At 38.5% G+C, this 17,526-nt stretch overlaps 5 protein-coding genes across 5 annotated transcripts; 2 read left to right on the forward strand and 3 right to left on the reverse strand.

The window, feature by feature from the left end:
- Window positions 1-220: 220 nt before the first annotated feature.
- FPOAC1_009893 (uncharacterized protein) lies at window positions 221-895 on the reverse strand (the record flags this gene model as incomplete). The annotated part of the gene is made up of 1 exon (XM_044854306.1): window positions 221-895. The coding sequence occupies one exon, from the start codon at window positions 893-895 to the stop codon at window positions 221-223; it is 675 nt and encodes a 224-aa protein (XP_044706976.1).
- A 2,574-nt stretch (window positions 896-3,469) lies between these two features.
- On the reverse strand, window positions 3,470-4,930 carry FPOAC1_009894 (uncharacterized protein; the record flags this gene model as incomplete). Its single annotated transcript, XM_044854307.1, has 2 exons — window positions 3,470-4,492; window positions 4,553-4,930. 2 exons carry the CDS (start codon window positions 4,928-4,930, stop codon window positions 3,470-3,472), a joined length of 1,401 nt encoding a protein of 466 aa, XP_044706977.1.
- Window positions 4,931-6,174: 1,244 nt separating this feature from the next.
- On the forward strand, window positions 6,175-9,634 carry FPOAC1_009895 (uncharacterized protein; the record flags this gene model as incomplete). Its single annotated transcript, XM_044854308.1, has 8 exons — window positions 6,175-6,322; window positions 6,407-6,969; window positions 7,019-7,145; window positions 7,198-7,355; window positions 7,402-7,471; window positions 7,520-7,568; window positions 7,670-8,840; window positions 8,897-9,634. 8 exons carry the CDS (start codon window positions 6,175-6,177, stop codon window positions 9,632-9,634), a joined length of 3,024 nt encoding a protein of 1,007 aa, XP_044706978.1.
- A 48-nt stretch (window positions 9,635-9,682) lies between these two features.
- On the reverse strand, window positions 9,683-11,129 carry FPOAC1_009896 (uncharacterized protein; the record flags this gene model as incomplete). Its single annotated transcript, XM_044854309.1, has 4 exons — window positions 9,683-9,760; window positions 9,816-10,280; window positions 10,333-10,668; window positions 10,716-11,129. 4 exons carry the CDS (start codon window positions 11,127-11,129, stop codon window positions 9,683-9,685), a joined length of 1,293 nt encoding a protein of 430 aa, XP_044706979.1.
- Window positions 11,130-11,836: 707 nt separating this feature from the next.
- FPOAC1_009897 (uncharacterized protein) lies at window positions 11,837-12,720 on the forward strand (the record flags this gene model as incomplete). The annotated part of the gene is made up of 4 exons (XM_044854310.1): window positions 11,837-11,879; window positions 11,939-12,074; window positions 12,125-12,343; window positions 12,396-12,720. 4 exons carry the CDS (start codon window positions 11,837-11,839, stop codon window positions 12,718-12,720), a joined length of 723 nt encoding a protein of 240 aa, XP_044706980.1.
- Window positions 12,721-17,526: the final 4,806 nt, after the last annotated feature.

Consider the following 17,526-nt stretch of genomic DNA (forward strand, 5'->3'; position numbering starts at 1 on the left):
TGATCTCGTAGTACGTTTAATTCCTCAACTATTATGTTCAGAAGGGTGACATTATTCTTGAGCTTCGAGACAGCATATCGTTGTTTGTGGAAACTATGAACTCCCGTCTTTCTCGCGACTTTCATACTCATAGTGAGTGCCCTTCAGTATGGCCTTGTTAGCAGACAAACCAGCAATCTGGAGATGTGAAAGACATAAATGCTGTTTAAGAAGTCTTGTCTCAGGCCTCCTTCACAACAAAGTTGAGGACATCTCGAAGAACGGACGGAGAGGTCAGGGCGGCTGTGTTAAACAGGCCAACAGTGTAATACGACTGGAACACATTTCGAGCGTAGAACTGCGTCCATTGCACCCCAGTTGGCTCACAAGAGAACCCTGGACCATCTCCGCGGGTGCACAACAGGTGGGGCACTCTGCATCGAAGCTCATCTCCATCAGCATGAACAGGATCGCAAACAACGTACTCGTGCTGAGAAAGCATCGGCTCGGGACAATTTCGGACGGCTACCCACCACTCTGAAGGTGATAGATTGAATTCGACGCAAAGTTTTTGGCCTTCGAATAGCAGATGCCCTGTTTCAGTCTCCATTGTCAAAATGGTGGGTTTCTGATGCATAAACATGCCGATGGTCCACGCAAAGGGGGCTCCGAGGCCTGCACGCATCTCACTTCTGCTGAGGTTTTCAGATTCTCCCATTAATTTGAACTTGAATGGTTCTGCTGAAGATGTCGTTGTAGGCGATGAGCTTGTCGTATCAATAGTAGCTGAAGAAGTGAACAATGATGTCGCGTGATCAGTTTCTATTGTCGTGACGTGGGTTGTAGAGCTGTCAGTGATAGACGTCGTCGATTCTGATGACACGATGGAAGACTCAGTGGTGAATGGAGTAGACATGGTGAGTATGTCTGAGGTGGGTGCGATCGAAGTCGTAGCATCGACTAGTACAGAAGACACGGCATTGGAAGTAAAAGTAGTAACTGTCGGTTCTTACAGGGTCAGACGAATGATGTTAATTTGGGACGATGTACTTACCGATGTGACCAGGCTTGCATGGACTCGCCAGGGCACCAGTGCAGCCGAAGCTGAGCGTAAACAGCAACCGGAGTTACGGAAGGCCACAGGGGGCAGTGTCCTAAAAGTGCAGATGCGATATTTTTTCTATTAGGTTAACGCTAATATCAGAATAACTATATAGTTTAAATATATAATTATCCTAATTAAGACTAATTTATTAACTAATTATAGAATATATATTTAAATAGAAGGTCTTTATAGTATATTTAATAGCTATAGTACTATTAATTATAGTGTATTTAATACTATTAATTATAAGGCACTTAATACTATTAATTATAATATACTTAGTATTATTAATTATAGCGTATTTAATAGCTATAGTATTATTAATTATAGTATATTTAGTACTATTAATTATAGTATATTTAGCGCTATTAATTATAATATACTTAGTATTATTAATTATAATATACTTAGCGCTATTAATTATAATATACTTAATACTATTAATTATAGTATATTTAGTAGCTATAGCATTATTAATTATAGTATATTTAGTAGCTATAGTGCTATTAATTATAGACCTTATAGTAGGTATATTTATTAAATAGGTCTATATAGGAGGTGTGATTGTATTGATTTTTGCTGTTATGTGACTTATGATGCACTTTTGGGACACTGCCCCCTGTGGCCTTCCGTAGGAGTCGCATGTTGTATATGTATTCTTGACAAAATAAAATAATTAATAATGACAATATGCATTCAGAAACGGGGCTTTCTGGTCCAATATATAATACTTACCCCTTTGTCTTAATACTAATCAGTAAAATAACATCACTTTATTTTCTATCAACGAGACTATTGAGTCTAGATTCGCTAGATTGAGTTTGTCTGGTTGGTGGCGCCATGCCAAGATGCTTTATCGGGTCCAAGCTGAACAACCCCTGGTCAGGTCGATTAGTCTGGACCCAAGAGATTCACTACCATTTCATGGGTCACTAAACATTTGATACATTATTTCACGCTGTCAAGGATTCACGATTCATTATGTTTGATCAGTGGGTATACTTACGGCTTGTTACAGTTGATTAATAAGTGATTGGGGATAATTATTTTAGATTTTGAAGGCCGACAATGTTGGACATATGTAACACTATCATTTTTGAAGTGAATTACGTTAGGCACTATTCTGCCATTTTCTTGGTGCTGAGGTTGATAGTGAACAACTGCCCACAATGAATATATCGACAAAATCATGCACTGAACTAACGTACGACAGGTTCTCATTATCATAGCTGGACCATTCGCCTACTATCAGTTAAGAATATATTACCACAGCTCCTGTAGATACCCTAGAGCATAACAAGGCACATGAGCATGGGCTGTTCATCTGTCTAAAATCCCCACACTCGCATATGTATTTGTATCTTTATAATGTTGGCTCTGAGATCTCATCAAAGTCGGATACAAAGCTATAAGAAAGCGAATGACTCGTTGTTAGCCGCATTCACAGTAAAACCCAGGTGAAGAGACCACAGTCCAAAATCGACCAACCATAACGAAATGTCATGATCTGATCTCGCAGCGTCATTATAATTTTAGCACAAAACAGAAGTAGACACAAAAAGTCAATGATTTGGATCGGCTGCTCTGGATTATCTATCTAGCTCATCCAAGCGCTGGAACTATCACTTCCAAATTGCAAGCTATATATCTCAGCGCCTTCCATTTCAGTGGGCTCCATGCTTACCCAGACTGGTTCATTTCGCTTCTTATCCTTCTGTTTGTGCTCGACATTCGTCACACTCCTCATTTGCGTATACTTTCAAGAATATATGGTCGGTCGTGCAACCGCATGACTCGAAGCCTCCAAGGGGAGGAACATTTCCACACAAACTCGTGGCGTTCGTCGTGAACATGCCCAATTGGCAAATAGGACAATAGATCCGCATGTGGGTTACGGTACACATTTTATATAATATGGTCGATGGTTGATGTCGGATTTGTTTATGTATGGCTTGGAATTAGAAACAATATGGTATCGGGGGCGTCTTATATAAGTTCTAATGCGGACTGAGTCACAACTGGTCTCGTTGGGCAATATGTGTTTTTACTACAAGAACACGCGTCTCACATGTCCATTTAGAACATTTGTGAATGAAACCGGTCACCTTGTTAAGTTTGACAACGATATTGATAGTTAATCCTGTACATCACAAATGAACCGAAATCGAGTACAGACAGATATTAGTTGAACTTGGTGGTACTCGTGCTCGCTGTCAGATAAGTCACGATTATGACTTTCCATCTGGAGTCTTACACACCTAATCACGACCCACCAGAAACGGTTCTCAATTCTTTTCTCGCTTCTGATTCTCGATGCACCCAAAGCTAGAGTCCTACCGAGAAAAACGTTTATCGTCTATTTGATGTATATAAAAGTCTCCTAAATTAAACCTTTGTAATGACTGGGTCCACGTTAGACCGCGACGCAAATCCAACTCGGGGTTCTCCTGTATAGTCGTAGATAGTGATCATGTTGTCAATGAAGATGCCACCCAGAACCCAATTATACTTCTTGGTTCCAAAGCTCATGTACGTGATGGGACTTCTCAAGAAGTTATCCGCAGACCCAGATACTGGACCCAACGATAAGTCCTCTTTGTTGAGTCCGAAAGTGGCCTCTCCGGCTGCATCGCCAAATGTGAAAGAGAAATCATTGAGACCGCCACTTGGATAGGTCACGATGCGGTTACCGGCTTTACCCTGGATCACCTTTGCTATCTCACGACAGTTGTCTTCAGTGGTTGTCAAATATGAGCTACCCGTGTCAACAAGAGCCAGTTGGTCCTCGCAAATCACCACACCGTTGACAGTGACCTTGTTGAGACGGATCACCCAAGCTCGATACTTGTCTGCAAGTGCAGGACACCAAGTTATACCATTATGATACGAATCTGGTAGGTTCCCGATCACAAGCCAGCCTCGATCTCGAATTTTCTCACCATCAGCCCGGATGGAATCAGCTGGTTCAGAACGAGGTCCAATAAGTGCGAAGGACGCTCTTTTGATCATACCACTTTCCATCAGATGAACTACTAGTGTCCGATGGAACGGAATGGGTGAGTTATCCGCAGAAAAGCCTAGTCCCAGAATCCCCAGAGGTAGGAGATTTTCTTGGGCCGCAATTCTGGCGGCTCCAAAGACTTGGGGCGTCTTCAATCCTCCGATGCTGACGGTGGCTTCAAACAAGGAAAACGCAACCTTTTTGCCTCCTCCGTAGAGAATCTCGTACGCTTTGGAACCTTCTTGGAATCTGGCGGCGTCCTCAATGGTGAGATCCACGACTGATCGACCAGGTGGAACATCTTGGCCGACTTGAATTCTACTCTGTGCCCAAAGGATACTTGAACCACTGTCTACTTGCAAAGACACCTGATTCTGGGGGCTTGAACCGAACTGAACGTTCACCCTCTATCAAGTCATAGTGATTAGATAATTCCTGTATTTTGGTGACATGTAATAAATACTTACATAATTCGTCGGTTGCTTTTCATTCTTGACATCGCTCTTGAGCTCCAAGATGACGTTGTCAACACCTGTTTCACCCTCCTTGATCTTCGCTTTTTCCTTTTCGCGTCTTTCTTCGTCCCAGGTGGTATCCTCAGCCGACATCGCGGGGGCAGGAGGGTCTTGAAGCACGTAGTGAAACCCTTGTTGAGGGTTCCATTGACGCTTCGCCATTTTGGGAATCCCAACATTGCCGAAACCAATGGTGATGTAAAAGCTTCCTGGAGCGACACTGATATCCTCATCCGAGGAGAAGTCAGAGGGGTAGATTTCGATGTCTGTGACGCCATCTGGGAATTCTACGTCAACAAGACGGCGGATTTCAGCTTGTGCCTCTTCCATTTTACCTCAGTCTTGACGGAGCCCGGATTAGGTTCGTGGATCTAATGATGTGAGGTTGATTTTGGTAAACGATGATAAAATTCCAGATTGTGACTGTAAACCTACTGGAAATTATATTTAGTCCTCTTGTGACAATTCACAAACTGTTGGGGATACCAGTATATCAGGAGCACTTGGTCCGGGCATTCAATTTCAATCAGTAGACAACTGTTTGTGCATTGCCGAAGAGGGCCGCCTTGACTAGCCTGGCAGTACTAGACTTGTCAATATCTACTATAGCTTTTGCTTCTGTGTAGATACTGGTCTTATCTTCATTTTTAGCTATATTAACAGCTGTATAGATAGTGCTATTTAGAAAGGCAGATCTATACTTATAGTATAGGTAATAGGACCCCTATATGCTCTTATATTTAGCAGGTGGTTTTTTATTTATTATTCTGTTATTATAGCTAGGGTCAGTTAGTAATAGGGATTAAAGTTAAGGCAAATTAATTGATAAGTAGATACTTAGTCTTTTATATTTAAGGGGTCTAAAAGTGGTCTTTTTAAGTCTTTATATTAAAGGAAAGATAAGTAGGTTATAAAGCAGGTATATTTTACAGTATTTTTGTATTTATATAAGATTAAGGTTACTCTAAGAGCCCTATTTTTCATGACGAAGCTATATCTATCGATTTCGCATTAGACTTCGAGGGATACCCATATCAAGTTTGTGCATTAGTATCGAGTTATTGCCCAAACTATCACCTAGGTATCGTGTGGTATGTCCGGGCTGAGCTGAAAACCCAAGCTAACTTCTATGACACGTCGTAATTCAAACCACACATTGCTTGTGAAGAGAGACATTGGGTGGCGGTTTGGACGTCTTCGCCCAACAAAAGTCAAACATAACCTGCATCAAAGATCTGGAGCGGTCTATCAAGTTCCTCGCATATCGATCGCGTCAAGTGTCTAGTATAATTAGGAGGGATTGGTCAATTGATAATCTCGTCTGAGCGGGGTTGTTCTCACCGGTGAGATTCCAGCCAGCCACCTCTATTCAGCTGTCACGTATGCAGGCCAAGGTGAACTAGGTCTTGTGTCTAGCACCGTACCACCTAGGGCTGACAAACGGCTTATGCCGTCCCCGACAATTCTAATCGGAGGATTCCAAGGAGCTACTTAAGGTCAAGGATGATATCAAGACTTACGGCATTTTTACAGACTCATTTACTTTCCAACCTTCTCGCTGTATCGTTGTGATAATGAGTTCATCCGAAATTACAAATTTTACGAAGGAGCAGCTCTCCGGACTTTTCAAGCCACCTTATACTTATAAAGAGGCTAAAGACTCTACCGGACATGCTGATAATGAGCCTATTGACAATCTCCAAGACGAAGACGTAGTAGACAGTAGCTTGGATGACGATCTATTCTTTGAAGGCAAAACCTATTGGTGCGATAGTAACGAGAATTGTAACTGACTTTATTTATTAGCTGCCGAGCATGAATCCGTCGTCTTTGGCGTTAAACTCCGAAACATTCATGGTGTTGAGATTCCTGCCACAGACCATGAGACGTGGAGTGTGAAAGCCTCTGATGGAACGTGGGGTATCTTCAAGAAGAAAAAGGAAGTAAAATTAACATTCGGACGCATCATAGCACTAGCAGGTGACTTTTACAGCACCCATGCAGACGATAACAGAACCCCTGTCTGTGGCGCCTTTTTCGCTGAAAGTCCCAGTCTCAGCACACCTGAGGGCTGGAATGCCGCTGTTATCCGCTTCAGGAGCGCTGTGCAAAGTCTCAAGGATGATACTGACAGAAACCTCATCGGTATCGGGGACCTAATTGACAAAGAAAAAAAGGGCACTGATGAAGCAGAAAAGGAGATAAAGGATGGCGAGAACAAGGGAGACTTACATACAATTGCAAACGCCTACCATGACCATGGCTGTGGTATTCCGACCAACAAAGCTTGGATTGAGGCTACTATTGGGCTCAACAACCCCAAGTCAAGTCTGTATGCATGGCTGTCCTACATCAACGCGGACCACTTTGTAAGTGTTCCTAGGGGTGACGCATAATTATTTAGACTGACAAGAACAGGGCGACGATGCGCTTACGGCCTACAAGGTCGGCCACTCGGAAGCAATGAGGCTCGCTAAAGAAGCAGGTGCCAAGACGTCGAATACTGACAAGGCGAATGGGCTGCAAGATGCTTATATGCATGAAGGTATGTGAAGTGGTAAAGACACTACTGAATCATCTTTCTGACAATTGAGTAGCTTTTTGTCTTCATTATCTCACCGATGCTTTCTCTTCCGGCCATATAAGAGCACCAAGACGTCAGATACACAACGTCAACTATGACGAGCAAAGCATCGCTGCTACTTCCGCAATCCTCGGCAAGGAGACCCCGATCTGGGATTTCCAGGCAAACTACGTATGTATACTATCTGTGTCAGTCGAAATAATTCTGACCAATTTAGATGCATGACAACGATTCAGATACCGGACTTCTTGTTCAGAATCAACTTGGCCAGCAGTGGCTTTGTTACGGTGGGAAGATGCGGATCTTAGAAATCGACGTTGGCTAACAGTGAACAGGCGACAAACAATTCAAAGAATCTTGGGATATTGTGAATCGAGCTCGAATGTATGTAACATTATCCAAGGCAATAAAGATGAAAGCTGACTACTTCGGGACTTACGCCTCGAAAATCACCCAACAAAAGATGAAAGCTGACCAAATGGTAGTATGAACTGCATCCAAGCATCAGTGGACGAATTGTACCAAGACGCCTTTACCAACCAAAACGTCAAGACCCCATCAGACTTCAACGCTGTGAAGCAAATCCCCGTACCTATGCTAGCAGCTGGAAAAGGCCCGTCCACAAGCTGGAAATCCCAATGGGGAGGCTACGATATTCATAACCCTGCTCCCCTGTGGCAGGTCAACTCCGAAGATGACAAGACAGCGTGGACAGTTCGTTCCAACGTGAATGACCACTCTGTTTTTAGCAGGAAGCCTGGAACTCTCAAGAATACTTCAACCAGCAGTTGGAATCCATTCTCAGTTGATGCGAGCAAAGAATGCTACGATGCACGAGACAGTGACTTCCGGACCAAAGGTTCAGCGCCTTTAGCGCGACCTATTAATGGTCTCGTCAGTGGAGGCTTCATCCAGATTCAGGATCTCGCTCCTGGACCATCCCACTTCCAAACATGCGTCAACTTTTGGGGACCTGTTGTAGTCGGCATCCACGATCGAGAAGGAAATGTGGAAGACAAAGACACTTTCACACTGCGGAACCGTATTGTTGACTTTGACAGATACGACGACAGAGGTACTGTTCAGCCTCTTCAGTGTGTCAAGTGGCATGACAAAGACGGGTTGGTCATTTACCGTCTCATGTTACAGCAAGGCTCAGGTAAAAAGACGCTTGCGCTCTCTGGCTGGAGAGTCAAGGACACGTCAGCATCTTCAGGAAAGGATCAGGTCACGTTTTCTCCTGATCAATCTTGGGCCTTTGAAGCAACTAGTCTCTTTAAAGACTCCTCGATCACCGAATTATCTTCATCTCCGAATTTAATTCGAGCGCTTACAGGAAACTTCAAAGCTCAAGCCAGTATGAGCCTGGCCATCCTCAAGTTTGAGAACAACAATCCCGTCCAAATTAATCTCGTTGCAAACGACGGTACCCTCGAGTCAAACACAACTGCAACGGACGCCAAGGGAGTTTACAACTTTGTCAAGACATTGAAAAATGGTGACTCAGACCGTGTTCTGTTGTCATCGTTCGAGAAGGGTGACTCTGACACTACGACAATATCACTCGATGTGATGGATCTCACTGGTGATGCACCTACTATCACGAAACATGAGGCCAGCATCACCGTATCTCCTCACTCATCCCAGATTGTTCTTGTAAGTCATTCCACGTGGTCCATACAATATACTGTGTCTCACTCTTTATTTACTAGGTTGGCGATCTACAAAAGACTGGAAAGGATCAGATCGTTGCACTTTTCGATAGTCCCGATAATCTCACTACCATCGTGTATGACTACACTTCGAACGGCATCACTGAAACCACTCAGAAACGTTCACCACAGACATTGTCAAGCTTTCCTCTCATCAAGCCGTTCTTCAGCGCACTCGTTCCCTCTGAGGACCGTGCCTCGCCCAACAATATCTCGATCCTTCAGGTCTCACTCCACGAGTACAACCAAAAGCCTCATTTCATCTTCCGCTTGACAGACACTGTCAGCTGGACCACGAAGACATCAACACCGGTTGAGGACAGGCTCGCCTCTGACCCTCATTATTTCCACTTAAAATGGATTCGTTGTTCCAGAAAGTCAGACTTTGATCTCAATACATCTAATGCCATTCTTGAGGTATTCTCCTTCTATGGTGTGCTTGGTATCAGACTCTTTGCTCCCATCAGCGAGAAGAATCTGGCCAACTATCAAGAGATTGGTATGCTACAATATATGGGACAGACAAGCATTGGAACCGGGTTGGGATGTGAAGGGGATTGGGGTAGTGGTATCCTCACTTGGGGGGCCGAGAAGAATGATTTTGTCGACTTTGAAGCTTTCAAGCCCGATGCTAGCGGAAGTCCTGGAAAGGGAAATTGGGGGATGTCGGCTGCTAACATTGATAGACCTCTTGTCAAGGGATGGGACGTCGAGGCTCGGCCAGGTTACAAAACTTAGAATCATGCAATACGTCTCTCATTTTACATTATATGATATTCCATAACTCTATGTTCCAAAACACTCAGTAATAAGATTGCCCACATCCTCTAGAGTTGCAGCAACCCCATTGGCAGCTTGGGTGTCCTTTAAAGTGCCTAATGCCATGCGCACATCTTGCCGAGGGTTTAATCAAGTCAACCGAGAATGCTGGGAAGGGTGAAAGATGTAACGCTGCAGACTCTCGCAGGGAAGATCTGCTGGGCTTGTAAGCGGCCACCCGAGGTGGAGGTAACTGAGGGACAGGGACCATTGGACGTTGTATAGGCGTTGGAAGAGGCATAGACATATGCGCCTGCCAGCCTGGTGGTACCGCAAGATTAGGCGCAAAATGTCCGTATGGAATCGGAGGCATGTATCCAAGCTGATTTGGTGGTGGTCCATTCATCACAGGATAAATATTTATGACGTTGCCACTGAAGTAAGTACGATTGTCCCCAAAGGTCGATTCAGTATGTTGTGGTTCAGGGTCCACTGACATAACAGATGGGGGTGAAGCGGGTTTCATTGGTGAGCTATATGGCATGTCTTCTTTGGTTGATAACAGCGTCTTGGCATCCCAGGTATCCTTGGAGTATTCCGGAGGTGGTGTCCTTGGAATACTAGGCTAAGGGTCATGTCAGTCTCCATGGAAGACAAAGATGCAGGAGTCAACGTACTATCGACATTGCGGGTGACTTTTCTTCGATCACCTGCGGCAGACTTGGAGAAACCGTGGCGGAGGCTCTGTCACTGAAGCTGCTGACAGTGCTACTGATCGACGGTGCACGGGTGTTGGGCTTTCTCAGCTTATTCCCCGTTGAAGTGACGAGTAACGGGTTCTGTTGTGTGTCTTGCTGCCTTTGTCGCTCTGCGCGCTCCCTTCTTCCCACTCTTCCTTCTATTGTAAAGTTCTCTGAGCCACCGTTGCTAAGGAAGGATCCTCGACGGGAGAAGGACAGGTTCGGCGTTGAGGATTGAGGTGTTGGAGTAGGCGATGAAGATGCAGAAGCAGGCTGTTGAAAAGTCAGATTTGGTTCAAAACTTGGTGAGGATAACGTACTGGTTGTCGATGAAGACCCAAAAAGACTTGCGCATCGAGTAGCTCGAGTTGCAGCAAAATGGCCGCCTTGCTAAGGTACGTAAAGAAGAAGTTCCACGACATGGTTAATCGAGAATTCGAATCTGCTGTCCATTGCGGTGTACCCATACGTAAGCACAAGTTGTGACAATCTTTAAGATGTTCATTGCAGCTGTCGAGTGTGCTAATAAATTCTTGCATCATGTCTGCTTGCACAAGACGGGCCTGGGCTTTGAACTGTACGTCGATCTGACGGTGGTCCACATATTGTACACTATGCAGAATATTGAAGTGAATTTCTGGATGATCGTGTTTCTTCAGCTCGTTGGCAAGTTGTCTCAGCCCGGCGAAGACATTTTCGCAGGATCGTTCAAGGGTTTGGTAATTGGTTGACATTTTGGCCATAGAATAATTACAACGACGACAGACTTCCAAAGGACGGTCCTCTGCACAGCAGTTTTATGCAGAAGGCCCCCGGGCGAACCAACAGGTCAGAAGGCAGGAAGGATGCCTTGCGTTAAGCCTGGAATCAATATTGGCTTGACGCATGAGACCACACGTTGCAACGTTAAACGCCACAGCGCTTCAGCTGCAGGGGTTGTATCGTTCACCTCACCAGGCTACGAATGAGAGCCTATTGACTTGTCTCAGCCGCATTTAGGAGGCCTCAAACAGAGTATCGGGGCACGACATAATTCCCTCAGCAAAGAATACCATCATCGCGAGGGAGCCAGTCCTCCGTGCCGAAACGTGCCGAGGACTCATTCCAAGGATAACTTTGGCGCCAAAGCCCGCCTTTCAGAGCACCACGGTAAATGTTGGCGTTTTCCATGGTACGGGATCCAATGATGACTTGGATCAGACATACGTAACTTTACGAATCAGCCTTATCATGTGAAGCACAGCCCGACCCTGTTCCTGGAGTACGTACAATACAACGCCAGCTTTAGCGGACTCCCAAAACGGGAGAGGGGGCTTACAATGTTACAAATAAATACTTAAGAGTCCCTTCACAGAGCTACACGTGCTAATGCACCTCAAAAACAATCTGACTTTACAAAGAATCATTTAAACAATTTTTACTGTGAACTCAAATTCCCACTATGTCTTCAGATTCACCTAAACAACTCAAGTTTCTGTCCCTTGGTAAACAGTTCCACCTAGCACGTATGATTATTCAAAGTCCTTGTACTAACTTGTATAAGATGGAGGTGGTGTCAGAGGCCTCTCGTCTTTGATTATCCTGAAAAAGGTTATGGGAATAGTAGGATCCAAGATGAAGAGGCGGGATCTCCAACCATATCAATACTTTGATCTTATCGGCGGTACAAGCACTGGCGGGTAAGTTAAATGTGTATAAATAGCCCGACGTATACTAATCTGGTGTGCAGTATCATTGCAATAATGCTCGGCCGAATGAGGATGAGCATCGAAGATTGTATCACTGAATACCAAAGACTCGGTAGTATTGTTTTCGGAAAACAACGACATGGCGAGTACATGTTTGACGAGAAGGTCCTTGTCCGTGAGACGAAAGCTGTGGTTCTGAAGTACTTGGGCAACGAAGACGCTCCGCTTCTTGACCCTTTAGAAGAAGATGCCTGTAAAACGTGGGTACAAGTTTTGAAAAGGAAAAAGGTCATTGACTAATATCGATTTCAGGGTTCTTTATACTTTGCCGTTTAAGAACACGGTCCAGCAAACAGCCACCGCTCTACGCACTTACATCAACGAGGACAAAGATCCGAACCCAAAGACATGGACAATTTGGGAAGCTGTCAGGGCAACATCCGCTGCGACAACAGTCTTTGAGCCTTTTGTTCATGGTCCACCTGGAAAGGAAATTCGATATATCGATGCCGGCTTTGGGTACAACAATCCGAGTGATCTTATCCTTCAAGAGGCTAGAAGTCTTTGGGAGGGTGATCACTATCTGTCGCTCCACACAGATGTCGGAGTATTCCTCAGCCTTGGCACGGGCTATTGAACGTGGAGGACATTATGGGTATGATCATGTGATTACATTATATATATATATATATATATATCTCTTCCTCTGTTATAGTCCTTTAATTTAGATCTTTAATTAATTTATTTATATATTAAAGTCTTATTTTAATAGGTTATAAGCCTAAATAGCTATATATATAAAAAGCTAAATAAAATATCTATTTTATTAATTTAACTTAAAGATTAAAAGTTTTTCTTTTTATTATAAAAATAATTTAGCTATTATAGATTTTTTTAATTATTTATTAATAAAATAGTTATTTAATATTAATATAAATATAATATTAAAATATCCTTTATAATATTATATTAAGAAAATTACTATTATAAGGAAAAGTTAAAAATAAAACTATATAGATATTATTTATATATAACTTATATTTAAGATTACTATTAAAACTTATTATCTTTAGATTCTTTAATAAAGAATATTTCTTTATATTAATAGCTATAATTAATATATATTTAAATTAAATAAATCTCTTACTTATAATTAAAAATAACTCTTTTATTTAGACTTATTTAATATATTATTAATAAATATACTTATATTATATATTATAAATAGTCTATTTAAAGTATTATTAATTAAACTCTAGGGACTAGAAATTATATTAAAATATAATAAATATAATAATTATATTATTATCTTTAATATATTTAATATATTTAATATAATATTTAAAATTACCTTTATAATTAGAATAAATAATATTCTATTAACTAGAAATATAAATATTAATAATATAAGATTAGAAATAAGTATAAACTTAGCTATATATAATAAAATTAATTATATACTATTAAATAAATATATAGATATAGGATATTAACCTTCTAAAATAAAAATAAACTATAACCTTATAGAATAGTAAATTAGATTATAGCCTTACTTTAATATAAGCTAGAATATCCTATCTATATTAAACAGTAAGGCTATAATACCTAAGAACTTATAGAAGGGAAGTTATTAGTCTTTAAACTTATAAAAACCTTATACCTTTAATTTAAATTTAAAGGAAGTATTAAGTTTATAGACCTAGTATATAAATAAAGAGAAATAATTTTCTCTTAATTTAATAATATATTTATATTTAAATAAGAAATTAAGGATATTTTAGTTAAATTTATTAAATTTAATAAAAAATATAAACTCTTTAAATTATATATTATTAATAAATTCTTTATAAGCCTTAGACTAAACTATAATATTTTCCTTATTATTTTCTATTAGAATTATAATATTATTCTTACTTATAATAGTATTACTATTATTAAGGTAAGAGTTATATTTAATAATACTCTTTATTTTACTAAATAAGAAAAATAATAATAAAAATAACTTAATAATAATAAAAATATATAAATTATTTTCCTTACTTAATATAATAACTATAGAAATAGTCTATCTTTAAAATAATAATAATTATATAAAATATATAATAAGTTAAGCTATAGAAATAATAATTACTAGGTATAATACCTAGAGAAATAATATAAATAGAAATATAAATATTCTAAATAAGTTAAATAAATATTATATTTCTAAAAATAATAATAATATAATAACTATAATGCCTTATTTAATAATATAATTAATTATAATAGCCTAGAGATAAAAGTAATTATAATAGCTATTTACTTTTTAATTATATTTTTATTTTTATTTTAAATAATTTTACTAAAATTATATAATTATAAGATAATATAATATAATACCTCTCTATAGTATATATTCTTAATAGTAATATAATAAGCTATATAATATATAAGTCTAAGAACTTTAATACTCTAGCTAAAATAAATAAGTTTATTATTAGCCTTAGTAAATTTAAAATAATTATATAAAAATATAGTATATATTAACTTTAAGTTAAAAATAAAAGTAAAAAGCTATTATACTTAGTAATTTACTCTTTATCTTAAATAGATATATTAACTTTATATTAATATTATAACTCTTAAAGACTAATATATAAATTATCTTTAATAATAAATATATAATAGTTATTTAAAATAATAAGACTATATTTATAATAACTCTTTATTATAATATATATATTATTAATAAAGAAAGAATTAATTATAATATTACTCTATCTATATATATAGTTTAAAATAAAGACTTAACTATTTAATATAAATATCTTAATTACCTTAGTAAATAAGGCATTAAGAAGCTATTAACTATAATAATTAAAATAAATAAGGTTAATATTAGATATATATATATCTTATATATATAAGGTAAAATAATAGTATAATTATATTAATAATTAATTAAAAGAGAATATATCTCTTTAAAAGCCTTTATATTAATATTATTAAACTTTTCTTAATAATAAGTCTTAATAGTAAATAATATTAGGTTACTTTTATAAATAACTTTATATAAATAATATAAGTTTTCTTATTAAAAGGAAATTAAAGTTTATAGATAAACTTAAGTACTTTATTAAAGTATATATATTATTAATAAAGTAATATAAATTTATTTATTTTAATAAAAAAGTAAAAATATATTTATTAAAGTTTAACTCTTTTATTAAAGTAAAGAAATTAAGATTATCTATATTAATATTAAGTAATATTAATAAAATAGTATTATTAAATAAATAAATTAAACTATTCTTAAGAAACTTATAATAATACTTATTAATAAGAATATCTTATATATATATTAGCTATATATCCTTAAAGAAGTAATTTAAACTAGAAACCTTAGTCTTTACTTAATATTATTAATAATACTATATTAATAATAGATATATAAAGTCCTTAATATTTAATATCTATATATACTAAGTAGTCTTAGATTTATTTAATTAATTAACTTAAAGAAATATAAAATATATTCTATATTAATCTTATATAAACTGCTTATTTACTTAAGTATATCTATATATATTATCTTAATAAAAGATAATAAAGTTTTAAGCTTAAATAATATAGTTTTTAATAAATAACTTTATATTTACTTATATCTTAAGATATCTATTAATATTCTATTTAAAAGATAAAAATAAATAATTAATTTATTAATTATATTATAATTATATAATATTAAAATAATAATAATAATATATTAAAATAACTTTATAATAAATAAATATAATATTAGCCTCTAGATATTAATAAGAATTCTATTTAAGATATAATTATTATTTAAATAGATAATTATATCTTTTAACTTTAAGATACTTAAGTTAATAATTATATACTAAGTTTAATAGCCCTTAAAAAATATTATAAACTTTAGCTATCTTAATAAACTTACTCTTTTTATAAATAACCTTAATATATACTTATTTTTAATATAAATTAATTTAATAATAGGGAATTGATAGGGACGCATGATACTTTTACTACGGACGCATGACCTTACGGACGCATGACTTTTTAAGTAATTTAATTGGTTAAAGAAATATTACCCCACTAGTACTTCTGTAATCCCTGCAAGGAACAATCCCACCTAACAATCCTACTACCACTGTAGAAAAGAGGTTATTACTAGGTCTGGTCTTACACAAAAGATATATCAGAGGGATTACGAATTTAATTCTAATATAGGTTATATTTATCTACCTATAATAACTCCCACTGACTTCTCGTTCTTCGCACACTTGCCTGAATTCTCTGTCCACTTGCGCGAACGCCTGTAGTATTCCCAGCCCCAACGTAAATAGTTTCACCCATTGTGGTCCCTTGAGTAGCGATAGTTTCTTGGCTCTTATTCTCCCTTTCTAGGGTTGACTTATTCCGGCTTCCGGGTGGGCGGCCACGCTTTCTCTTTTGGGACCCAGGCGCTTGGGACTGAGATGCTTGGGACTGAGATGCTTGCGGCTGAGATGCTAAGGCCCGACTGCTTTCTTGAGATATTGTAGAAGGTATAAGGTCTGCTGGCACTCCTTGCTTTGTATTCTTTGGCCGCCCTCTAAGAGATGTAGCAATCTTTGGGTCAAGGATCTTTCGATATGGATCTCGAGAGGATGTTTCACGAAGTCGCCAGCGAGGGTGAATATCCCACTTTGTGAAAGCTTTCGTAGAGCATACACGTGAGTGAATTGTATGATAGCATGGTATACCGAGTTCGGTTGAGACAGAGCACTCATCTGTACATGGGTCAAGGGGCCTAGGATTAGGATTCTTTCCAGTAGGCAGTGCCTTACGTGCCTGTCGGTATTGGCTCTTGATAAGCTTCAGACACTTTGATGATGCAAGGGACCGGAGCTCGCCCAAGTAGTCAGAGCTTGACCCAAGGAACTCACGATCTCGAAGAACCTCGTCGTTCCCGCAAGCATCTTTAAAGTCACGCTCTTGATCATGTAGCATGTCCTGCATTGCTTCTACCAACTTGTAAAGATGGCTCATCCCATTCAATAGGTAGCTCTTGATGTTGTTATTGCTTGCCTCTGTACCTGAGGTCACACGGATGCCGTAGTTTGGGTATTTACGAATAAAGCAACGGGCCCATTGAGCACGGACTGGCATGTAGGTGTTAAAAGATACCGCAGAATAGGGCGTTGATTATCAAACTCCTTACAGAGAGCAATCCATGCTTTCTTATGTACTTCTTCGGTCTCTGCAAAGAGAACCTGCTTCCACATCTGGAGGACCCCCTGATAGGTATGAGGAACCTCAGAGGAGGATTCAGCTGAGACAAGTGCGCGGTCATGCAGAGTTAGAGTAGCTTGGGGTTCGGTAGGTTCATCTACCTCACTAATATCCGGGCTACTGCTATTCTCTGGGTTCTTAACCCACTTCTGCTTTGACCGAAGAAGAA

The sequence above is a fragment of the Fusarium poae genome, chromosome 3 (genome assembly GCF_019609905.1).
Source record: "Fusarium poae strain DAOMC 252244 chromosome 3, whole genome shotgun sequence".
Classification (NCBI taxonomy): domain Eukaryota; kingdom Fungi; phylum Ascomycota; class Sordariomycetes; order Hypocreales; family Nectriaceae; genus Fusarium; species Fusarium poae.